This window comes from Pelobates fuscus, chromosome 11, assembly GCF_036172605.1.
Source record: "Pelobates fuscus isolate aPelFus1 chromosome 11, aPelFus1.pri, whole genome shotgun sequence".
In the NCBI taxonomy this organism is placed as follows: Eukaryota; Metazoa; Chordata; class Amphibia; order Anura; family Pelobatidae; genus Pelobates; species Pelobates fuscus.
Window position 1 is genome coordinate 76983697 of NC_086327.1, and position 26650 is coordinate 77010346.

A 26650-nucleotide genomic window follows, 5' to 3' on the forward strand; every position below is an offset into this window, starting at 1 on the left:
GCTATGCATGAGGACTTTCAGCATCTCCGGAATCCCCATAGTAGAGCATTGAATAATGCTTTCCTATGGGGAGATCGTAATGCGAGCAATGTAATTAGGTCTCCCATGCTGGCGGACGAGGAGCGTGGGTGGAGCTGAGCCAGTGCTGAGGGACATCGATGCTGGATCCAGGTAAGTAACAGAAGGGGTTATAACCCATTCTGCACCATGGGGGTGGGCATTGACAGAAGGGGAAGCTACAGTGCCAGGAAAACGAGTTTGTTTTCCTGGCACTAGAGTTTCCCTTTAATGATCATTTTAGCTTGGTTGCCAAATAAGGACTTCTCTGATTGATCAAGCACAGGCAGGCATGCTTAATGGAACACTCCAGGTACCATAACCACTAGAGCTCCATGTTGTGGATATGTTGGCAGGAATGCCCTGCCAATTTTTTGTAAATAGTCAAATTGATTTGACTTACTAGCTGGTCTGCCAGGTGCTGATTTGTCTCCACTTTCAACGTGGAGAGTCAGTGGTTCCTAAGCAGGAACTTGCCTTAGTTTTGAGATAAACCCTACAATGAACTAGCCAAGGGTGTCAGTCAAGCCCTCCAACCTTCAAATTCTAAGAACCATGTTAGAATGTTGTGGACCTTAAAAAGTATCTCTTTTCTCTATCATTTGCAATTCTATGTAGATAAATATGGCTAAAATTACATAACTCAGCCCACACTTTCTAAATTAATAATGATTTAATATGCTAGACCCACCGCCTTCTTAGAAGTGGTCAATGTAACAAGAGTACAAGCAGGTTATCATGAGAAATGCTCTGTAATGAACTCCTTAGTGACAGACTTTTCTGAGAGTCAGTGACTTGGCAAAAGTGTCAATAAAGTTGTCGCCAAGTTTGTTTGTTTATTTACAAATTTTGCTAGGAGTGTGTTAGGAGTTAAAGTATATCTGAATACCAAATTTTGAGCTTTAGTTTGCTTCTTTTGTACTTAAAGGACCACTCTAGTGCCAGGAAAGCATACTCGTTTTCCTGGCACTAGAGTGCCCTGAGGGTGCCCCCACCCTCAGGGACCCCCTCCCGCCCGGCTCTGGAAAGGGGAAAGGGGTAAAAACTTACCTTTTTCCAGCGCTGGGCGGGGAGCTCTCCTCCTCCTCTCCGCCTCCGTTCCTCCCCGTCGGCTGAATGCGCACGCGCGGCAAGAGCTGCGCGCGCATTCAGCCGGTCACATAGGAAAGCATTCATAATGCTTTCCTATGGACGCTTGCGTGCTCTCACTGTGATTTTCACAGTGAGAATCACGCAAGCGCCTCTAGCGGCTGTCGGTGAGACAGCCACTAGAGGATTAGGGGGAAGGCTTAACTAATTGCTAAACATAGCAGTTTCTCTGAAACTGCTATGTTTATAAAACAATTAGTTAACCCTAGCTGGACCTGGCACCCAGACCACTTCATTAAGCTGAAGTGGTCTGGGTGCCTAGAGTGGTCCTTTAAGGACACAGAGTTTGGCATTTTTGCAATTTCAATTTTTCCATGTACCATACCAACATTATATATTATATATAATTTTTTTTTTACATTTTTTATTTTTGTTGTGCATGTACACCCTGTTCCAAATTATTATGCAAATTCTATTTAAGTGTCACAAAGATTAAATATTTTGTTTTTCAGTTTAACTCATGGATGGCATTGTGTATCAGGGCTCTATTGATCACTGAAAACAATATCTGACACCTGTGATAGATTGCCAGGTGAGCCCAATTTAAAGAAAAACTACTAAAGGAGGGTGTTCCACATTACTAAGCAGAGCACCATTTTCATGCAATATGGGGAAGAAAAAGGATCTCTCTGCTGCCGAAAAGAGTGAAATAGTTCAATGCCTTGGACGAGGTATGAAAACAGATATATTTCACAAAAACTTAAGCGTGATCATCACACTATTAAGATATTTGTGGCTAATTCAGAGCACAGACTGGTTCGTGCAGATAAAGGCACATTGAGGAAGATTTCTGCCAGATCCATGCATTGGATCGAGAGAGCAGCTGCTAAAATACCATTACATAGCAGCAAACAGATATTTGAAGCTGCTGGTGCCTCTGGAGTCCCACGGACATCAAGGTGTAGAGTCCTTCAGAGTCTTGCAACTGTTCATAAACCTTCTATTCGACCACCACTAACCAATGCTCACAAGCAGAAACGGCTGCATTGGGCAGAAAAATACATGAAGACTAATTTTCAAACAGTCCTGTTCAGTAATGAGTGCTGTGCAACCCTGGATGGTCCAGATGGACTGTTGGTGGATGGTTGGTGGACAGCCACCCTGTTCCAAGAAGGCTGCGACGTCAGCAAGGCTGTGGTGGGATCATATTTTGGGCCGGAATCACGGGAAGAGAGCTGGTCGGCCCCTTTAGGGTTCCCGAAGGTGTAAAGAGGACCTCTGCAAAGTATGTGCAGTTTCTGACTGACCACTTTCTTCCCTGGTACAGAAGGAAGAACTATGCTTTCTGTAATAAAATCCTCTTCATGCATGACAATGCACCATCTCATGCTGCAAAGAATACCTCTGCATCAATGGCTGCTATGGGGATAAAAGGAGAGAAAGTCATTGTGTGGCCTCCATCCTCCTCTGACCTCAATCCTTTCGAGCATCCGCAAGCAAAAGATCTATGAGGGTGGGAGGCAGTTTACATCCAAACAGCAACTCTGGGAGGCTATTCTGACATCTTGCAAACAAATTCAAGCAGAAACTGTCCAAAAACTCACAAGTTCAATGGATTCAAGACTTGTAAAGCTGCTATCAAATAAGGGGTCCTATGTTAAAATGTAATGTGACCTGTTAAAATGTTTAAAAACTTATAACAACATTTTAAGTTTGATTGAAATAGCTTTTGATGGGGGGCGTGGCCGGGACACTGAAGGGAGCAGACGCATGTCAGACAAGCTCCCGCTACACAAGCAGCAAAAGCAAGCTAAAAGGGGATTTCTCACCCTCACACCACTGGGGACCAGACCCAACAACACCCGAGATGGGTAAGACGACGAAGAAACTCAAAACCCTCGCGGGGGACGGCTCCAGAAGCATCTAGACCCAAAATGGCGTCGCCTGCGGACTCCACCTGTCCCTCCTCCGACGAGGAAATCCTCGATGCCCCTGATGCCATCCCGAGATCGGTGGGCCCAAAAGCATCCTCACTGCAAGGTGACCCTCAAGCCCCAGCTACCAAGGGCGATATTCAGGCCCTGATGAACAACATAAGGGCCTTTTTTAACGCAGACCTAGACATCATCAGAGAGGACATCTCTATGGTCACGGCCAGAGTGCGAGGTGCAGAGGAGTCTGTCTCCGCCATAGCTCAACACCAAACAGGCGAAGCAGAGCAGATCCTACAACTTCAGACCGCGCAACATACCACACAACTTCAAATGGAGGCGATGGAAGACACGAGAAGGCGCACGAACCTCAAGATTAGAGGCATTGCAGAATCGGTGGACAACCAAGAACTGCTGCATTTCATACGCCGCCTATTCGCAGCCATATTGCAACAAAGAATAGCCAAAAATATACAACTAGACGGCTGTTACAGATTAGCCACCTCAGCTAGAGCCCCGGCAGGGGCACCTCGAGACGTGATGGTATGTTTCTTACTGTTCCGAGACAAGTTGGCGGTGCTAAGAGAGACCAGAAACAAAACACCTTATCCCTTCGAAGAGATGCAGCTCCATTTCCTGCAGGACCTATGCCGCTCCACCCTTACCTGGAGAAGATCCCTCCAAAAGGTCACGCAAGCACTGAGAACAACTGGAACCGCATACAAGTGGGGGCCCTTACGAACCCCGATAGCCACGAAAGACGGCCGCAACCATACTATCTCCACGGCGGACGAAGCTACATCTTTCCTGCAAAAGCTAGGCATTGCTCGGCCTGAGCCGACCGCCTTGGGACATACAGAAACTTGGGACATTTCCGCGATAGTCCCGTTTACACCCCGAGCCGGGACTGACACAGGCTGAAGCCGCAGGGGACACTTGATGGCGAGAAAATTGCAGACTGAAAACCACATAGTAACACCCTCTGGTTACCCATGTATTTAGTTAAAGTTAGATGTTATACCCTTCAGTTTGCTTGTTTGCTCCTGACAGCACCACGCCGGTCTCTATAACAACTTAACCGGTGCCCCTCCCGCCCCCCCCCCCCGCGCTCAGGGGTCACTGAGCGGCACCCCACAATACATAGTATATGCCTAACGATGTTTATTGACAGCCATTAATGCTCCTGACTCTTATGTCGACATATGTACCCCTTCCTGGTATATCATATCCAACACTAGCAGCATATATACTCCTTATAAATTTCACAAGCCCTGTAGTGATAACAAAAGGACACCGCATTCAAATGCATAAAAGTCACTCACGGTCGACATACTCAACGCTAAAACAATCTCAAACTAGGCGTTATAGCCACCCTTGCCCTTACAACCATACATTTTATCAACACACGTCCCTAAGACTCCTGTTACATGCTCGTGTTAATATAGGCACGCAATGACAGCACAGATATTCCTCAACTGCACATAAAACGGCGTAGTGTCAGCATTTATAAGCCTTATATGCTTTAGAGCTATGTATTATATGCGTCAGCAACTGCTTTTACTTATTTCACCCTTGTTTTACTTTCTTACTCTTTATTTTTGAATATCCCATGTAACATCAGCACTGCAATCTTTACAGGTTTATATGTTTATACAGTCGTCCATTCTCAGCGTATATACGCCTTAAATGTCTTTAAAACCTTATGTTAACGACACTTTTGTTCCTAAAACGTTATCTCAGTTATACAATGTCGGCATGCATAATAATGTTCCAATTGCCTTACAAAAAAAAAAAAAAAACAACGGTGCTGCTCTTCATAACATGTTATTGGATCTTTTTACTCGAAATGTCTTTGTTAAATGTTAATAACATGTCGATGTAATGCCCTGATACTATTTGCACCACAAAAATAAAGAATTGAAAAAAAAAAATAAATAGCTTTTGATTTCAGTAAATATGCTGCAAACACAACAAATGACAATTTTAAGTTCTTTACAACCTATAAAGTGTTTTGAAACTTACTGTGCGTAATAATTTGGATCAGTGCATTTATGTTAAAAAAAAAAAAAATACTGTTATCATTAGAAGGTTAGTTAAAAAAAAATGATTTGTACTTTTAATAGTTGATAACATGAGAATTATGCTGTTATTTACATCAATTATTTAGGTAAATTAGAAAAATATAATTTGCATAAAAGTTTGGAACAGGGTGTAGTTACAGACATACCTGCAGAGCCACAACAGCTATAGCAAGCAATTCAAAAGGCATAGTAGTAAAATTGTGTGGCATAGCGTTAATAATGCACATTTTTAACAATTATAGCAAGAAAAGAGACAGTGCTTGGCGTTAAAAAACTAAAATCGAGTAACCAAGTGAAGCATACGCACGGAGTAGCTTAGCAACAACAGAATGTCGTTCCACCCTATAGGATGGTTGTTAAATGCAAAAGTAAAACCGGGCTAATGTACAGAGAGAAGAGTAAGTATAAGAATAAAAATACGGAGTAGAAATAGGACTTCTCACTGGATGCTGATTTGTAGGCAGGTATAGTAAAGACAAGTGCATAAAAACAAACACAATATAAATTTTGATTGCCTGGTAGCCCACACCACCCCAACACTCAAATACTTTAGAGGTCAGCCTGCAATGAATTGATCTATGAGGTCATTTCCCTGATAAGCAAGGATGGTGGGACGGCTTGTTTTTATAACAAAGTAAAAGTATCCTACACTCCATCCCAGCATCAGACTTTGAGGAAACGTAGCTTAGCTTTGCCTAATACAACATAAATGAAAGATAAGCCCGGGATAGAGATAATCATCATTATACTGTTGGATAAGATGCAGGGTGAAATAAAATAAAATAACCACTGGGCTGCACCCCCACAATAAAATCGTACAGAGGGAGAAACTAGGCTAGTAAAGTTAAACCTTGTAGTAGCTGTAAGTATCCAATGATTTCGATTAGGTTAACACTTGATTAAATGATTACATTAAAGGATCACTATAGTGTCAGGAAAACAAAGCGTTTTTCCTGACACTATTGTGCCACCACCCCAAGTGTCCCCCTCCCGTGGCGTTAGAACACCTTCAGCAGCTGGGCTCCCTCCAGAAGACAGCCACTAGAGGCTGGCTTAACCCCAAATGTAAACATAGCAGTTTCTCTGACATAGCTATGTTTGCATCTGAAGGGTTAAAACCTGAGGGACCTGGCACCCAGACCACTTCATTGAGCTGAAGTCATCTGGGTGACTAGAGTGTCCCTTTAAAAATCATTTTGAGGAGACCGTTGTCCTTGAAAAGATAAGGCTTTCTGAGCATCAATTTTATTTATTTTTTTATTTCACACCAAATGCCTTTTTGAGATAGTACAGTAATTAGAAATGGATCGGTTATTTTGTGTTTCTTTGGCAAGACTGAGCGATTTTAACTCCTTACATGCTGGTGTTAAGATTACATTGCTGCAATCAGATATGGATGCAACTTCATACCAAGGATAATAATTTTTGTTAAATGATAAAAAAAAAAAAAAAAAAACAGGATAGCACAGGAATGTATCTTTGGTGACAAAAATGCAGATAAATTCTCCTTTGGATACAATAACTAATCACAAATTATTGACAAAGTTAGGTTTCATCAAGTCATTGTTACTGATTTGGATACAGCCAAGAATGAATAAGGTCAAAGACACTGAATTACAGGAACCACCGTACGGTCTGCATGTAGACACTGAACGTTCGCCATAGAGATGCATTGGTTGCATATGACGAAATACTGATGACGCAGTGTGACATTTTTCTATGGATGTGCAATAGCCTCCCAGTGCTTTCCTAATGGAAAGTGCAGATATGTTACATTCTGTTGCTATTTTTAGTATTCTGTCCCAGAAACACATTCACACACACACACACACACACACACACACACACACACACAATTACATAACACTAGGCACTCAGCAACCTTATACAGCTTTTAGCTTCACACACACGCACACACAGATCCCAGGGCTCTAGGAGGGGGCCCAGTCCATCACCCTGCTAAGGGTCCTGGGCAACTTTAATCCAGCTCTCTGGCCAGGTATGCAGCTATTTTTATTCTTTTAGCATTACAGGTCTGCCTTGGGTGTGGGGAGGGGAGGAGGTGTAGGGGGTAAACAGAGTTGGCAGGTGCAGACCTCAGTAATATGGCTTCCTTGCAATCCAGTGCTCTCTGGTGAGTTAGTGCACAACCAGTTTGTTCCCAGTTTGCTCTGACTAACTGAGTCCCTGCTGGACCATTAGGGACTCAGGAACCCCAACAGACCACCATAGAGTATGACCTTTCCATTGGACCACCAGGGATTACAGACTCCCTTCCTTGAAGAAAACCCAAGCAGTAAGGGACTACACAGAGCACGAACACACACCACATCCAGCCACACCACACACAGAGCTCATTACACATACAGCAAATTCACACACTACATACAGATTGAAGCTTTAACCTATTTTTAAGGTACAGTTCCCAAATCCCTTTCTTTTCCCTTCCTTTTAGTGTTAATCTATGTTATTTCTTCTTTCTGAGACCCATTGTTGATGGGTTTTTTTGACCAACATTCATGTAGGGAAGCACTTGGGAAATTGTGATCATACTATGTGGTCTAGAAATAAATGCAAAAAAGCAAGTGTGGAATACTAAAACAATTTTAAAAATGCCAATTTCAATAAGTGCAGCTTTACAACATATTGATTGTCATGAAATTATTTTGTAAAAAACAAAAACAAAAAAAAAACACTAGGGATAAATTATATTCAAACAATTATTATAAATATACAGTATATATACTATTGGGTAATAAATATAATACAAAAATAAAAGTCCTGCGCTCACTCCCATCACTCCTGGGCGGCAGCAATGACTACAGTACACATCAGCTAATACATATAGTAAAAACCAAAGAAAAAAAAAAAGTTACCTGCACAAAAATACTATGTATTTGTATTCACTTTTTGTATCACACAGCTAGGTTTCAATGCTGCCGCCCATCCCAGGTGTTCCCTATTAAGGGTTAACAAGTATATAGGTGTGTATATAAAAAAATACCCCTGTCTCAGAGATATTTTTGCCAGAAGCTCAAGGAAGCAATGTAAAAGGTTAGAGTAGGACCAGTCTAGGGGAGTCTGCCTTGAGATTGGCAGGCGGGCATTCCCTCCAGTGGCCATTTGAGTAACTAAATGACCTCCATGTGTTTAAATATACATAGGGATTAAGGAGAGAACGCAGGTAACTTTTTCTTTGGTTTTTAATAATATAATAGAAACCAATGTGGCTTAGTGTGAAAGCCAACCAAGAAATTCAAAGTAAGAAAAGGGTATTTAATGCATTTAAGTCAGACGAGCCAGATGCATCATATAAAAGATATAAGGAAGCCAATAATGCATGGAAAATGGTGATTGAGGGTGAGAGTTAATGGCTCCCAGGAAAAGGCAGACAATTTTCTCAGTATACAAGGAGGAACATATGGCAAGAGATATGCAAATGTTTGCTGCAAACAACTTGGAGAAAAGTTATGATTGGATGAATCAAGACAAGGTGCTACAACAACTAAAGAAAATGAATGCAAACAAAGCTCCGAGGCCTGACTGTATTCACCCACAATACAAAGTGGGCCAAGTGTAGAATTAAAGGAACTTCCCTCTCCTGCCAGTCACTGCATATAGCGTGGCTGGGCAGACCACAGTAGAGCATCTTCTGTATCCTTTACCCAGCCTCACAGGAGACCACAAAGAGGCAGGGGAGAAAGAGGCACAAATGGTTGGGGTAATAAACACACACAAGTTAGCCATTTTTGTTTTATGGTGGGGGTCGTGCAAGTAGCTGGTCTTGACTATGGCACAAAATAGTCTTGCACTCACCCTGAACCCGATTGCATTCTAAAAAGGAAATAAGTACAAGTATAGATGAGGGTGTTGCAGTGGATTTGATCTACTTGGATTTTGCCAAGGCGCTTGATACGCTTCCACACAATGGGCAGGGCATTGGCTTAAAGAGAGAGTTGTCATTAATCGTAAATTTAGAAGCTAAGCAAAAGTGGTAAGTCGGGAGTTCTGTTTTGCATTCACTTTTATTTCGCATATTTATAAATGATCTTGAAATAGGCATTGAAAGCTAGGTTTCAGTGTTTGCAGATGACAAATTAAAGTAATACAATGTGAGCAGGATATTGATTTTCTGCAGAGGGATTTAAATAATGTTTTGGGTCTGTGTACTCAAATGGCAGATGAAATTTAATGTAGAAAAAAGTGTTATGCACAAGCAACTTGCACCCTAAATGGTAGTGAATTAGAAATAACACACAAGAAAGATTTGAGAACAGTTATAGAATAGAAACTAGGCAACAATGTACAATGTCAATCAGCAGCTGTTAGGGATAGTAAACTATTATGTACAAAAAAAGGCTATTCTTTTGAGATGAAGTATAATTTTGCCTCTATATAAATCAATGGTAAGTCCACACCTTGAATATGCTGTGCAATTTTAGACACCTGCTCCAAAGAAGGATATTATGGTACTAGAAAAAAGTGCAGAGGTGGGCTACAAAATTAAAGGAACACTATAGTCACCTAAATTACTTTAGCTAAATAAAGCAGTTTTAGTGTATAGATCATTCCCCTTCAATTTCACTGCTCAATTCACTGTCATTTAGGAGTTAAATCACTTTGCTTCTGTTTATGCAGCCCTAGCCACACCTCCCCTGGCTAGGATTGACAGAGTCTGCATGAAAAAAAAAAATGGTTTCACTTTCAAACAGATGTAATTTACCTTAAATAATTGTATCTCAATCTCTAAATTGAACTTTAATCACATACAGGAGGCTCTTGCAGGGTCTAGCAAGCTATTAACATAGCAGGGGATAAGAAAAATCTTCATTAAACAGAACTTGCAATAAAGAAAGCCTAAATAGGGCTCTCTTTACAGGAAGTGTTTATGGAAGGCTGTGCAAGTCACATGCAGGGAGGTGTGACTAGGGTTCATAAACAAAGGGATTTAACTCCTAAATGACAGAGGATTGAGCAGTGAGGCTGCAGGGGCATGTTCTATACACCAAAACAGCTTCATTAAGCTAAAGTTGTTCAGGTGACTAGTGTCCCTTTAATAAAAAGGAATGCAACAAGTCTAAATCAGTTTAGTTTAGAAGTCATCTCAGAGGGGATATGATAGCATTATAAAAATATACTCAGGGCCAATACAAACCATTGTCCGGAAATCTATTCATAAACATGACTAAACATAGGACATTAGGTCACACATTTAGACTGGTAGACAGGGCCGGTGCGTCCATAAGGCGGCACAGGCGGCCGCCTTAGGGCGCACGGGCTCTGGGGGCGCAAAATTTCAGTGACCGGCAGGAGGGAAGCTCTCCCTCCTGCCGGGCCACCATCTCGGCCCCCGGCGCGGCTGTGCTGTGCGGAGATCAGGCGCTGCGAGGGAGCTCTAATCTCACCGCTCTGCTCCCTTGCACGCTGTCTGCTGATACCGCGGGAGCCGAAATATGACGTCATATTTCGGCTCCCGCGGTATCAGCAGACAGCGTGCAAGGGAGCAGAGCGGTGAGATTAGAGCTCCCTCGCCGCGTCTGATCTCCGCACAGCACAGCCGCACGCCGCTCAGCAGGACCCCAGGGAAGGATGCATCATCCACACCAGCTCTCCAGGTAAGGAGGCTTGGTGGGAAATGTATATTTATTAACATAATTAGTGAATGTATGTGATGTGTGTCTGTGTGTGTGTGTGTGTCTGTGAGTGACAGCGTGTGCGTCTGTGAGTGACAGCGTGTGCGTCTGTGAGTGACAGCGTGTGCGTCTGTGAGTGACAGCGTGTGCGTCTGTGAGTGACAGCGTGTGCGTCTGTGAGTGACAGCGTGTGCGTCTGTGAGTGACAGCGTGTGCGTCTGTGAGTGACAGCGTGTGCGTCTGTGAGTGACAGCGTGTGCGTCTGTGAGTGACAGCGTGTGCGTCTGTGAGTGACAGCGTGTGCGTCTGTGAGTGACAGCGTGTGCGTCTGTGAGTGACAGCGTGTGCGTCTGTGAGTGACAGCGTGTGCGTCTGTGAGTGACAGCGTGTGCGTCTGTGAGTGACAGCGTGTGCGTCTGTGAGTGACAGCGTGCGTCTATGAGTGACAGCGTGTGTGAGTGAGTGCGTCTGTGTGTGTGCATGTGAGTTTAGGAGTGTGTCTGTCAGTGTATGATGAGTGTGTTTGTCAGTGTATGAGTGTGTGTCTGTCAAGTCAGTGAGAGTATGTTCGTCATGGAGTATGTGTGTGACTATCCGTGTGTCTGTCAATGAGTGTCAATGAGTCTGTGTCTGTCAGTGACGTCTGTGTGCTTGTCATTGAGCGTGTGACTGTCAGTGTGTACAGAGTGTAGCGGAGCAGAGCGCAGTACAGGAGCTTCTGTTTCCTGTACCTGGCCAGACTGACAGGAGGTGCTCACAGAGAGAGCACTCCCTGTCAGTTCGGCCGGGTACAGAAAACTGAAGCTCCTTTAGGGGATCTGCTCCGCTAGGCAATGCAACAATAGAGGTAGAAGGCACACCAGGAAGGGGAGTGTAACCACTAATGGGGTGTGGGGTGCACCAAGGGACAGGGAGGGAATGGGAGAGAAACACCAAGAGACAGGGAAAAGAGGGGGGAGGGGAGAAGAACACTAAGGGGCAGGAAGGGACCACTATTGGTCGGGGAGGGGAGCGGGGCTGGTTAAGAGGCACATAGGTGAAGATGTTTTTTTGGGGGGGGGGGCGGAAAAATGCATCTTCGCCTATGTACCTAAAAATCCAAGCACCGGCCCTGCTGGTAGAAATGAGATTTAGTCTAAGAAAAATAAAGTGGATTTTTACAGTAAGAATAATAATGGTGTTGAATTACCTGCCTGAATAGGTGTTTATATCAGAGTCTGTACAGATGTTTAAAAACGACTGGATGAATACTTTAAAAACATAATATTCACTATATAAATATAATGAAAAAAAAAATGTAATTTCTTGATTGAAGGAGAGATCTGACTGCCATTATGGGGTCAATAAGGAAATTTTACGTAATTTGTTGCAGAATTGGAAAGTGCTTGAAATTGTTTATTTTTGCCTTCTTTTGGATCAACCGCAACAAATGTGAGAAAGGCTGAACTTAATGGACGCAGGTCTCTTTTCAGCTTATGTAATCCAACCATTGTCCATCATCCGATTTCCCTGGTCAGATCCATTACTCTCCTTAACAGCTCCACTTTTTCTTCAGCCCCCTCACATTATAACACAGCTTGCAAATTGGAGCATCTGATGTACTTTTATTTGCAGGTTAGACTTTAAAATGAATTGATGTACTGATAGATAATGCAGTGAGTAGTTCAGGTCATTCCCTTGATCTTTGATATCATTATAAAAAAAAATATTAAAAAAATGTAAATTTGAAAATACCATGAATTTAGGTTTAAAAAACAGGTCTAAGTGAGAATTGCTGTTGGCACCTGCAGAGTGCATAACCTCTCGGGAACTGTTTATTATCACTTGCATTATGGATGGCTTGGCTATCAAAAGCAGTTTTTGATCCCAGCAAGCAATACAAAGCAAGCGCTAGGAATCCTATGGCATTAGAAATAATATTTTCACCAAATGCATGATTACTGCCCAATTATAATGAAAAGAGATGATTAAGATTCTGTAAAACTGGAATATTCATGATGTTCATCACATACTCTCAGTAGTAGAAAACCATGATTGGGAAGCTATTTTTGTCCAGTTGGCACAAAAAGTGGCCTGTAATACCTGGGTGGTGCAGGCATCAGATGGGGACTTACAATTAAATAATTGGGGTGGACATGCTACTGTAGACCGCCAACATGTTGTCTTTAAGGAAGGATGGGATATTAAAACTAAAGGAGGGAGGACCATTAGCTGCAGGTGGGAGTATTAATGACCTGTCCACCAACCCAGAATTGTTTTAAAGGCCCAACCCTTGAGTGGGTAGGGGACCTAAAATACAAAACCCCTCATCCTTAAAGTCAGTGTTCCCAATAACTAAACAAAAACAGCAATCAAAGCAAGTGCTTTGTTTTAATATCCCCCGCTCGAAGCCCATGGATGGGGTGACCCAGGCATGTCCCAGCACAGCTTATTTAATAGTGTCCCCTGCCGGAATGCTTTCTCATTAGCCCAAGAAGCTCAGATGGATTTGATGGTGGGGCCTCTTGTTAAGCATTAAAACAGTAATAGCTTAATTTTCACATAAATATGAACGGCCCGTGTAAAAAAAAAAAAAAAAAAAAAAAAAAAAAGGAACTCAAAGTCCGATGCAAACATGGAATAAAAATGTGATCTACGCTCCAGTGTGCTCTAGAGTGGTTCCTCTGTATTTTAAGGAAGCCCATTCCCAGGCACCAGCAGAGTCAACATTTTCCAGCAAGATTCAAATGTTGCTAAAGAGGCGAAAAAAAACAAAAGAAAAAGAAAAAGAAAAGGTGAGAACAAAATAAGGGAAAATAGAACAGAGGTAGAGAAAGTCAGTAGAAAGACTTCCAATGTTAAAGTGTCACATCACACGTTTAACTTCTCTGCTTCCATCTACTACAAAATGATTTGGTTATCAATATTTCACATGCCATTCAGCAACTACCCAAGTTTAATTATATACACACAGACACGTCCCACACAGTCATAAAATCTAACCCAGCCATAGTTAGCCAATTGAAGGCAGGAAAAATCCAGTTTGTTACATAAATGTTTTGCAAGATTTAAGAATCACAACACACTATATTAAGTTAAAGAATTACTCCAAGTACTGTAAATGCTTCAGTGATTTAAAGTGGTCATGACACCTGGAGTCTGTAAGTACAATATTTCACTATGTAATACTGTGTATACAGAGTTATAATGTCCATTTAAATTTACCAGAACTACAGCTTATTGTATTTGTTCTCATGAGTATAATCCTTCCCTTCAGGCTTTTTGTTGTAATCCAAGCATGTCAAACTCGCAGCCCACAATGAACATCGTCGCGGCAAGACAAGAGTTTGAGACATCCTTAGTGTTAAAGCAGAGTAGGCACCTGCTTTCTCCACATTGCAGGTGCCTACTCTGCTAAAAATTTACCCGGCTGGGACTCTGAGAGGTCGCTGGAGGAGCTCGGACTTCCTGCTCCTAACTGCTCTCTCTCGAGTGCCGTCTGTAGTGATGCCAGGTGACTGAATATGACATATTCCGTCACCACTAAACTGCGAGTGTGAGGGAGCAGTGAGCAGCAGGAAGACAGATCTCCAGATAGAAGATCCCTACACCAGCTCCCAAAGGTAGGGTGCAATAAATAAAATGATGCGAGTGCGCGTCTGTCAGTCAGTGTGCCTGTGTCACTATGGCAGAGGCTGGACAGTGGAGAAACTGGAGGTGCATGGAGGCACGCAATGCCACGTCACATTCTGACATGATGTCGACCTGCTACACCTTCACAGGGTTTCAAGAAGTAGCGGGAGGATCAGATTGGACACAGGGTGCGGACAGCGCCATTGAGGGTATACCAGAGGCTGGACATTCTAGCAGTGGCAATGTGAGTGGAGTCTGCTTGTTGGCTAGAAGGGGGTGCTGGGATTTAGTAGAGGGGGATGTGTTTATTTTTTATTTTTTTAATACAGTACTTTTCAAAAACCTAAGTTTCTATGAAAATTTTAGTTAGGTTTTTTGCGGCCCACAAACAATAAACCTTGTTTATTTGGCTCGAGTTTGACATGCTTGCTGTAAACACTTCCCCCCCTTCCCCCCCTCCCAATTCCCCCCCTCAAAAAATGCAGTTTTTACATTACAGCAAACATGTCAAACTCGCGGCACGCAATGAATATATTTGCGGCCCAAAAGAGTTTGCCATAATCACTAAGGTAGAGTAGGCACCTGCTCTCCTTACATTGCAGGTGCCTTCTCTGCTCAAATTTACCCGGTACCGGCCAGAGGAGAGGTCCCTGGCGGCAGCGAGGGAGCTTATTCTTCCTGCTCCTCACTGCTCCCTCTGTAGTGATGCCGGAATATGAGGTCATATTCCGGAAGCACTAAACTGCGTGCGTGAAGGAGCAGTGAGGATCAGGAAGACTGAGCTCCCGAGAGAAGAGGCCCCACACCAGCTCCCAAAGGTAGGCAGCAATAAATCAAATGATGTTAATGTGTGTGTTTGTCAGTGAGAGTGTGCGTCAGTGAGAGTGTGTGTATGTCAGTGTTGCGATGGCCACGGCTGAACAGTGGAGGATCTGGAGGTGCACAGAGGCAATGCCACATCACATTCCGACGTGACGTCAACATTCTCCACCATTACAGGATTTCAAGGAGTAGCGGGAGGATCCGCCTTGGCACAGGGTGTGGACGGCGCCATTGGGGGTATACCAGAGGCTGGACTCCAGAGTCGCATACTGGCAGCGGCAACATGAGTTGAGTCTGCTTGTTGGCTAATTTTTTTTTTTTAAACAAGGGCCGGGGTTTAGTAGGGGGCGGGGGAGTGGGGACGTTTATTTTTTTTTATACTGTACTTTTCAAAACAAAGCTATGTTTCTATGAAAAATTAAAAGTTTTGGGGTTTTTTTGCAGCCCACATAAACTTAAACCTTGTTTATGTGGCCAGTGCTAGCATTTGAGTTTGACATGCTTGCATTACAACCTAGTGATCACTCCACTGGCCACTCCTCAGATGGCTGCTAGAGGTGCTTCCTAGGGCAGTGCTGCACAGCCATTCAGTGTCTCCACCTTCTGCATGCATACACAACTTTCCACATAGAGATGCATTGATCCAATTCATGATGCGGATTGGCCAGGGATGTGTGACTTGTGCTTGTGTTTGTCTCTGATCTGCCTCCTTGACTATCTCAGCCAATCCTATGGGGAAGCATTGTGATTGGCTCAGACCATCACTTCTGATGAGGTCAGCAGACGCCGAGTTGAGTACAAGTAAGATTTTACTATATTTAGGGAGGCAAGAGGGCTCTAGGGGGGCTAAATGGTGGTTGTAAACACTATAAAAGGTCAGGAATACAAGGTTGTATTCCTGACTAGTGTTACTTTAAAGTGTCCCTATATTTCATTTTATAATAAGTACAAATTTCAATAGAAATTTACACTTTTATAAATTAACCTTGTTACAACCCCCCTGGCAGCCAGACAAACTATTTCTTACTTCCTGGTTTGGTTAGCTCAGTAAAGTTAAACTCAAAAGGCAGCAATTGTCCACAGCACCGGCCTTGCAAAGACTTCTCATTGAGCTGCATTGGTAAGTATGTGATTGGACACCGCATAAAGTCTGGTTGAGTTAAAGGACTACTCCACACTTTTAATAATAAAAAAACAACCCCCCCCCCACAGTTTAGTAGATACCTCCCCAATGCAGCCTTTGTAAGTCCTCTCCTTTTTCCGCAGAAGAGACTTTCAGTCTCTTCACAGGGAAATAACCAGAGGCTTCTCATTGAGAAGCCTGACTTGGTCCTCACGTGCACACTGTTGCGTTGCTTCTGCTGAGGAGCTGGTCTGAGGTCTGTGAGGGGAAAAAGAGGCAGGCACACTCAAGTGGAGCATGCCTGCCACTTCCGTTAGCTCAGGGGAGCCAATGGAAGTAGGAAGGGATCATCCCTGGCTGTTTGACAGCAAGGAGGGGGGGGGGGGGGGAGGGTTCCATAAATACATTTATAAAAGTTGATTTCTCAAAGAAACCAGCACTTTTATAAACTGGGATTAAACTGGGGTACGCCTCACCCATAAAGCACTTCAGCAAGCTGAAGTGCTCCTTTAATTAAATGCATACATGTTTTTTTTTGTTTGTTTTTTTAATTCTTTATTTGCGTTGACAGGAAATAATGCACATACATCGAGAACATCACAGAATGCACATCTATTGACATAAATACATCATACGTGGTGCAGTAATTCGGTTTTGTTGACGGGAAATAATGCACATACATCGAAAACATCGCACAACGCACAACCATTGACATAAATACGTCTTCCACGGTGCAATACTTAGGTTTTGTTGACAGGGAATACTGCACCTACATCGGGAATATCACATAATGCGCATCCATTGACATAGAGAACAGCATACATGGTGCAAGAAGTCGATGTTGTCGGCAGGGAACATTGCGCATGCATCGATGACATCATATAATGTATATCCAACATACAGGGTACAGTATTGCAAGTTTGAATGCCCGTCAGAATATCTCGGTATGTCCAGCTACTGCCCGTCCTCTTTAGTTTTAAGGGGTTGTGTCTTAGAAACCTGCGTGTAGTGGTTGCCTAGGAACCACCGTTTACTTCTTCTAGCAATAATGTATGCCTGTCAGTGTTCCTCTGTATGTCCAGCTACTGGCTGTCAACTTTATTTTTCGGTTATGAACGAGAAAATTATAGATAGAAAAGATAGACAAAGATGGAGGAATAGGGTGAGGAAAGGAAGGGCGGGGGGGGGGGGCGAGGAGCAATTTCCCATTGCCTACTTATCATACCGTCCCTACGTCAGCTAATGCATACATGGTTTTAATTGGGTATACTAAACTAAATCATGATTTTTTTTGTATTTGAGCAGTGGACTGTTCCTTTAAGCCATTTGCTACCAGAGGTGTAACCAACCCTGGTAGCATCACTCGGGCATTATAAGGCAACCCACAACAAGAGTGGTGGACTAGCTAACAAATTCTCTGCATATTGGACATCTGATCAGCACTATGTGGCCATTGGACAGCAACAGGAGTTGTCCTCTCTCAACCCATTCTCCCACAGCAGCGAACTTGGGCTGTTTTCTTCATTTAACGGAATAAATTAAAATGCCACTTCTGTATGTAACTGGCACTTTTATTAACGGACTCCAACTGATCAGAAGAGAACTGTCAACTTTCCTTTTCAAATGTACCTGAAAACATTGCCCAGTGCCATTCGGCCAAACAGGAAGCAAACGCAACCCTACAAATTCAGCACTATGGAAGATCCAAGAGAAGTGACCGAGAGGTAGAAGGGAGATTTTTGGAGTGGCATCAGCAGATTCCAGGTGGGGAATTAAGAACTTTGTCCAGAAGAGTGCAATTCTAAAACAGTCAAGATACTGTGCAGAGCCCTTAAATGTTTAGGCCTCTGGTAGAGGACAAGAGAATGTATAATACAACCTGGATTACATACAAACTTTTTTTGAGGGGGTAGGAACAATAAAAGAAGGGTTACATTAACTGAAGCCTTTAAAATAAATAAATTTTAAAAAAAGCAAATACTTTTTTGTTTGGAGTAACCCTTTAAGTTAAAATATATAAATATTTTTATACAAAGAACTGATTAACAAAAAACAATTTGGAAAAATGAAAAATCCCCTGCAGCTCTTTGTTCCTCTTTCAACAGAAGTGTCTTTCTCTGTTACAGTATGGGAGGCTGACAATCGCACTCATGACAGATAACCAGCATGCCTAAAAACATTACTAAAGCAGTATCCAGATAGCCAATTCTAATAACTTTAAAAATTAAGCACAATCATTTTTAAAAAAACACGAGGTACAGGTAGGAAGAAAAGCACAGAATGCATGGAATGGCTTTACGAAAGAACTTTGCATTGTCTGCCCTATGCTAACTAATCAGAGAACAAAATCTAAGGAGATGTTTCTTTAAGAGGTGAAGATTATTTGCAGACAAACCCACATGCATGTATAATATTCAGCATGGTTTTGTGCCCTGCTTGCTGTGGGCCTCTGCTATGTTGGATATTCTCTCACATTTCACATGTTAAAGGGACACTATGGTCACTAGAACAACTACAACTTAATGTCTGTAGCATGTCCCTGGCCTGCAGACTTTTAAAATGTAAACCCTGCCTTTTCAGAGAAGAGGCAGTGTTTACATTACTGCCTAAGAACACCTCTAGTGGCACTCAGACGGCCAGTCGAACGGCTTCCTGGCTCATTGCAACACAGTGTGCATCACTGACGTTTAGTATCTCCATGAACATTTCTCATAGCGATTCTTTGATACAATGCATCTCTCACGAGATGCTGATTAGTGCAGTGTTTTGCCACACTTTCCTATGGTAAAGCATTGGAATGGCTGAGATTTTCACATTTGATGATCCCAGTCATGGAGGTTGAACAAAGAGGTAGAACCAGCCGTGACATGACCGACTTTGCCCTGGGGTTTAAAAAAAAAAAAAGAGTTAAACTACTTTTTTTAAAGGAAGGCCGGTGACAAACCGTGTTTACAACTATAGTGTCAGAAATACAGGTTTGTATTCCCAACACTATAGTGTTCCTTGAATTCTGGTACCTGCTAATGTAGTACAGAAGAACAATTAAAGTGATACTGTAGGCATTATAACCATATAATCTCATTAATTTGGTTGTAATGCCTGGAGTCTCCTATTGCGGTCTCTCAATTCAGTATTAAATCATACTTCAAGCAGTTTAACATGGAATGAGGATCCATGACCACCTGCAGCCTGGTCACAGATGTATTGCAGTGATTACACACATACCAATAATGAGCAATGTGAGCAATGTGATTGGCTGAGAGTGTCAGCTGACTGCTTTCAGTCGATCACAACCACCCATTGCTTCCCAAGCCGTTCCCTCGTTAGCCAAAGTAGCACATATGGAATGTCCTGCTGGGGACGGTTTTTAATGCTAAGCCAGTTTAATGCTGAATGGAAGGAACTCCAATGACTCTCAGTGTCACTGCAGTCTGATTCTTGAAGAGCCTTCTGGTTTCAGAATTTTGAGAAAGCTGAAGGACACCGGCAGTTAGATTCGGTGCTGGAACACAGACTTTGGGGTTAAACCATTCTAGAATGGTCATTTAAGGTGAGCCAACGTCTGGCACTTCCTGGCACCTTAACCTCATTTTTATGATGCCTCTATAGTGTTCCTCTAAAGGAGCACCCATCCAGATGTTGATTGACTACAACTCCCAAAATTGACAATAAGCCTGGGTAAGACTATAGGCTCCCACACAACTTCATCTCAATTAAATAGTCTGGATGCCATGTGCCCCTGTTTTAACCCTGCAGCTGAAGATAATGCCTACATTTTGTCTCGCATGTGCATGGGAAAGCACTGGATTAGGGGAGATCATTGATCTTGATCTTAGCCAAAGAGGCAGAGCTGCACGCTGGAGACCAGCATTTTGAGATAGGTAAAACTACAATTTTAACAAAATGTGTATTCATAACTCTATATAGTGTTAATTTAAATTGGGCAAATGATTAGGATTGGGTTTGAGAGCTGGTAATCTTCCTTACTGGCTCTCATACGCCAACATACCATGATGCACACGGTCATCACAGTTTGGCCACAGAGAGAATCATTTAATGCAATGATTCTCTATGGAGGAATATTAAGTGTATTGCAGCAAGCACTGGTCTTGTCAGTGGAGCAATCCTAAGCACATAGCTAGAGCTTCTGACTCCAGAAGAGGCAGCGACCAGCATACGCCATATATGTTGTCAAAACATTTGCAAAATTTGACTTCTTAGCCAGGCAAGGGTGCCAGGGCACTCTTGGCACCATAGGTGCTACAGCAAGTTTTAGTGGTGATATTCTTGGAGTGTTACTTTAATTTGTTTTGTCACAGATTTCAAATTCTCCAACACATTTTCTTTGTTCTTCCTTGACTTCTTGCAATCATTTTAACCCCTTTTCTGCTGCTGATTTCGGTTTCCTGAATATTTAAAGATGATCAGCAAGAACCCTAGCTGCAATTTCTAATTTTTAAGTGACAAGGTGTCTAAATAAGTCAAAAAGCTGTTCACATTTGAATCCCAATGTCATGTATATCAAAATATTAACAGTAACCATAGTTACTTAACATTAGAACATTTTTTTTCCAAAACATTGCAATTAACCTATGAGCCAAGTACTGTTTAGAACTCATATGGAAATAAACTGTCTTGGAGAATAGTGGATTTGCATTTGACGTGAGTTATCAGGTATCACAGATGGAGGTAGTGACAAAGGTTCAAACAGTATTTCTTTGCACTATACATTGGGCAAACAATTCTGCAAGTACAATGCATACAAAGATGAAAAGTAAACATAAATGTGCAGAAAGACTGATCAAAAAATAAAAATAAGTTATAGATATAAAATATTTTTTTTTTCCTTTGAAAATACAATTGTATCACAAATGTAAAGACAGAAACATGTCCCACCTCTGCAATAGTCAACAAATGTGCAAAGTACAATACAGATCATGGTACTGCATCACATACATACAAAACACGAGACAAGAGTTATGATTCAAATCAGTTTCAAACTTCTTAAACTTATCCCATAACAGTTCAAATACAGTCATACAAAACCATGCAGCAGTGCAAGTTCACTAAACACACAGTATCCCCAGTCTTTACATAGATTAATCATTTAGAATATTAATATGTTTAATACATGCATGCTTCAAGTATTTGAGCCTTTAGATCTACATGCAATTAACTTCCAAACTCTGAGCTGTAAATATATTAAATGTTAATGATAAATTAAATACGGCTGATAAATAAATATCATATTTTAAGAACATGTAAAAATTCATGATCAAATTCCATTTCTAAATGATATGGATAAAAAGTTAGCCTAGTTTCTTTCCCAAATCCATGCTTATCTATATAGAGAAATAAATATAAAAACAAAAAAACACACAACACAACTACTCCTTACCAATATCAAGGTGTCCGCCACGGTGTTGAGGCTCCTCTGTGGAATCTGGCTCTCTGCTCATGTTAATATCTGAGGGGAGGAAAAAATAAATAAATGAGTTCCACTCTTACAGTGGCGAAAGTGTGCAGGTAAGCCAAAAAAAGAAAATATTATAATAAAATTCATTCGACTTTCAAATTTCTGTTGGGAACACACCAGATTATCATATTCATCAGATGGGAGGTGATGTACTGCCTTCACATGTTTATCCATTGTTATTAACACATTTAATGCCTTAGCCCAAGTGCCAGTACTTACATCTCAGCTGTCAATGTGACATTGCCCACGAAAACAATAAAAATTAAAAATGCACAACCACTCTAACACAAATAGTTAACTTTTTGTTTTGTATTTGCCCTCCACTTTTTTTTTTAGTCTATAGAATATATATATATATATATTTATTTTATTTAAAAAAAAAATCCCCCACTTATAGCATCATACAACTCATGTTATGGTGATAGAAACTGTTTCATTTTTCTTCTTACCAGTTCTGTGCATAAAAATAGGGTCCGTATCCTGAATTAAGTCATATGTCAGATCAGGATGGTATATATGGTTGTTTCTCAGCCAGTATTCGATTCTTCCTTCGCAGGTGAGACCAAAATCACAAGTCAGTTGCAGAGAAAGAATATGTTATACAAATGATGCTGACACCCCACCTCCTCCCCTCTTTACCCTGGAATGATTTTAACCCTTGCAGACAGGTAATCCAAACAGATAAAACACATAATTTGCATAAGCCCTAGGCAGCCAGTAATGGGTCCCTTGTCACTGAAAATTTGCATAAGATAATGTTTTGAGTTCAGGGCATTTAGTGTGAACTAAAAGACAAAAAAAAGGTTCAAAGAGCAACATATTGTGCATATTGTAGTTATTTTTTCAAAATGCATGAAAATTTTGTAACGTTAACACACAATACTACATTCTAAAAACACTGCGCTAAACTAAAAATAGTTGTCAACATGTCATACCAATGAATAACCAGCTTTTCCAAACAAAGTAAAAACAGCTTTATATAAAATAAAGAATATACGAAGTTCAGAAAGCATTACAGATATCGACCAATATCATCCTCTAGTACTGAGGGAATAAAAAATAAATATCAAACCAACCAAAAAAAAAGTCTCTATTCTTTCATTAAAACTATTAACATTTGCATTATTCCTTCCCTAATCCTTGACAAAATATTGCCACAGCACCATGACTCTCTAAATATACTTTGAATACACCATATCAATCCACCAATGTAACTAGGCCACACACAGAAATAACGTTATTGACCACTCAGTTGTAGCAAGAAGCATAACTTCAAAACAGAGAGTGAATGGTCCTCAGAATTATATCAGATGTTGACATTGATATCCATGATTACATTCTGCTCATGGAGAATTTAACTTGCAAATTACTCCAAGACTCTAGTGACTGTCCAAAGTTCTCCCCGCCTAAACCTAAACAGGTTTTCTCCAACATAAAGGGTACATAACTGCAGACAAATAATTGCATCACTGATCTGTCTTAAGTAGCTTCATGGCCACCTTGCCAAAGAACAATGCAAGACTAGTCAAGATCTCGGCTCTGGCTTGTGTATTAAGACCATATAGCCGAATTCACTTGTGACACGCAGAAGCGAAGCATTTTTTAAGACTATTTAAATGGGAGCAGTCGCTTCTCTGGAATTTATACCACTGAAGGAAATAAAAAAAAAAACTAAAAAAATAAATAAACTAAAACTTCTGTTAATGCAACATCCCAGGCACCATTAGAATGTATTTTCGATGGAGTTCTTATGATGCCTGGAGGTCCTGGGCACCATCTTACCTGAAGGGACTAAACCATTTACAAATTGTTTAACTCCAAAAGTTGTGCGGACTGTGCCAGTCTGCTCTTCTTTAGGCCAAATCCTCAGTTTCAATGAAAACGCCTGGGATTGGTTTTAATCATGGCAGTGTTATTGATGGGAAGCTAGGGATTGACTGAGCATGTTAGCGGACACCCTCAGTTTATCAGTAGCGCCCAGTCTGACAGATCCTCAAGGACTTTGCTAGAAGAAGAGGGGCAGAGCGAATTTGGGCCATTAAATAACTTAAAGGGACACTCCAGACCTCTAAAAGACTCTAGCTTTGTAATAAGTTTTGTGTGAACAGTGTATCCTATTTTTCCATTTTAGAAAAAGTACAGATTTCAAAAGAAATTAACACTTTTATAAATTAACCTGGTTAAATCCCTTGACTTTTAAGCAGACAGCAGGTAATGTTATGTTCTGGCTTGGTTGGCTCGGTGGAGCTAAACTCAAAAGGCAGAGATTGCACAGAGCACCTGCCTTGCAAAGACTTTGCACTGCGGTTTTTAGATACACATTAAAAAGAGGGGAAAAAATGCATTAATACATACAATTTGTTTGGGGTATATCTATTAACCAGTGAATTATTTGTATTGTGTATTCAGACCACTGCAGCTCATTGAGGTGGTCTGGGTCCCTTAACCCTGCAAGATAAAAATTAGCCTTTTTAATAACCTGCAACAATTACCTTTGAGGGTTAACTCCACCTCTAAAGGCTGTCTACGCTATGAATGAGGGCATCCAGCGTCAACCGAAAGCATTCTATAATAAATAAGACATCGGTGCTGCACTCTGGTAAGTCAAATAAGGGATTTTTAACCCCTTCTGCACCATGGGGTAAGGTGTGTGGCTCGTGACCAAGGGAGGACATTATTGGTAGCTCTAGTGCCAGGAAAAGAACTGATTTCCTGGCACTGTAGTTTCCCTTTAAGTTTAGATTGCGCAGAGGACCTCCAGGCACCATAACAACTTTATTGAAATTAAGTTGTTATGGTGCCCAGAGTTCTTTTAACTTCCATCCACATGTACTTTATTATATAGAGCACTACATCCTACGTATTGTGATTACACAATATTCTCCAAACTACACTAAACACATTCTACTGTTTATTTCACATATACAAAGAGCTTTTAGCCACATTGTCAATCAGAATAAGGTGGTAAACAGATGCCTGTAATATAGTCAAATTATCTCCACTGAGAGTTTCCCAAGTATGGTTGTGGCACATGATTCTTTATATATTTTACAAAATATTAAGATAACAACCCCCTTAAAACTAGAGGGGGAGGGGGTGGGGTAGTTCATGCATATGAATTGTTCTCCCAGTCATGGGGATACTTTGCATAGTATTCAGCGTACCTAGACTAATATAACCAAGTTGCAGTAAGCATAGGATAGCTGGAGGACATCAATCTTCTACTTTGAAGTATCATTCCCACTTCACCTCTACATGGCCAGTAAACTCAGTTAACAAGCATTATGGTTTATTTTGCATCAAAATATTACTATAATTACACAACTAAAAACACCTATTTGCAGTCACACCATATATGGAAAACTAAATAAATAAGCAAGTCACGCTCTGGGCTAAATTTAACCATATGAGATTTATCCTCTATATTATATTGTTTATGTTGGACCAAAGTACATACTATTTAATCAGCTTGTACCAATCCCTTGCAACCCCTCCCCTTCCTCCCCCCTCACCCCCACAGATTGGCTATCCAATCACAGACTTCCCAACACAGCTCAAGGAAAAGTCTTAGCAATGCAGGTGGTCTGAGCAATTGTTACCTCTTGAATTTAGTTACACTGAGCTAAATAACCAGGAAGTAAATGGCCCAGTTGTCTGACAGCAAGGCACTGTAACAAGGTTCATTTTATAAAAGCACGTTTTTTCTAAAATAAAACTTGAGAACTCCACCATTTACATAGAAAGCACTTCAGCAAGCTAAAGTGCATTAAGTGTTTGCAGTGTCCCTTTAAGGAAGATATTATAGATACTAAACAGGACAGAAATTGGAAGAAGTGATATTGTAAATATGTATCTTTGATTGCTTCCTGTATGCCGGTTAACATTTGTGTCTTAAAGAAACAAGCACCACTCAGGAAGGTTGTGCAATTGTATGTTTGATTTCTGCCTCTCCGTGTGACAGATGCTCATGTGCTAGAACCTCGTGTATAATTGTCACTTGTTAGTGTGGGAGAGGACAGAGGCAGTGCAACGAGAACTGGAGGTGAGCCCGGATCTTAAGACTTGTCTTTCTTTGTCAAACACATACAGAATGTTTGTCTAGCCAGCCGAGAGGAAAATAAGAGTCAGAAACTTAATGATGTATGAAATGTTTACAGAAACAGGAGACCTGTGGGCATTTTGTTGTATTCCCAAAAAATAAAGTTATAACTTTTATTATGGTCCCTTTCTCATGGTTCACCCTATCCCTTAATAAATACAACTACAGTTCAGTGTAATCCTGTCCAATAAACCTTAGGTAGTACAAAAGAAAAGCAATCACCTTTATGCGCACTATACGTACTATTTCCAAAACTATCTGCATTCCTCCCCTTTTTTCATTTTTCTATTTATTGCATTGGTGTCTGAACAAATGCAGCATTGTGCCCTACAATAATTGCAAGTTGAGTTACATTTACAAAATATATAGGTCTAGTCACAAATCAGTAATTCTTAACTGATAGGGAATTGATAAGTTACGTCACAATAACTAAGCTGGCAAAATTTGGCAAGTTTCTTAGCAAGATTTAAAAATGTTAAATTCCACAGTTATTTCCAAACCCCAAAACTATCATCTTGTGGCATGTTAACAAGTCCAAATAAAATAAATTATATATATATTTTTATTATAATAATTTTAAGAACACTTCAAGTATGCCACCTCTTCAAGCAACTCACATCATCTTGCTCTTAAGCATCAAACATCAATATCTGGCATTAACCTCTTAAGGACCAAACTTCTGGAATAAAAGGGAATCATGACATGCCACACATGTCCTGTATCCTTA

General features: G+C 41.2%; 1 protein-coding gene across 2 annotated transcripts in view; it reads right to left on the reverse strand.

Moving 5' to 3' along the window:
• Positions 1–26650, reverse strand: part of POU2F3 (POU class 2 homeobox 3) — an 80472-nt gene that overhangs the window by 41973 nt on the left and 11849 nt on the right. For both annotated transcript variants that reach the window (XM_063437147.1, XM_063437148.1), the window contains exons 2-3: positions 22274–22372; positions 21747–21815 (exon numbers count right to left, since the gene is read on the reverse strand). In XM_063437147.1, the coding sequence (XP_063293217.1) occupies positions 21747–21815; positions 22274–22372 (168 nt within the window). The remainder of the gene's footprint in view (positions 1–21746; positions 21816–22273; positions 22373–26650) is intronic.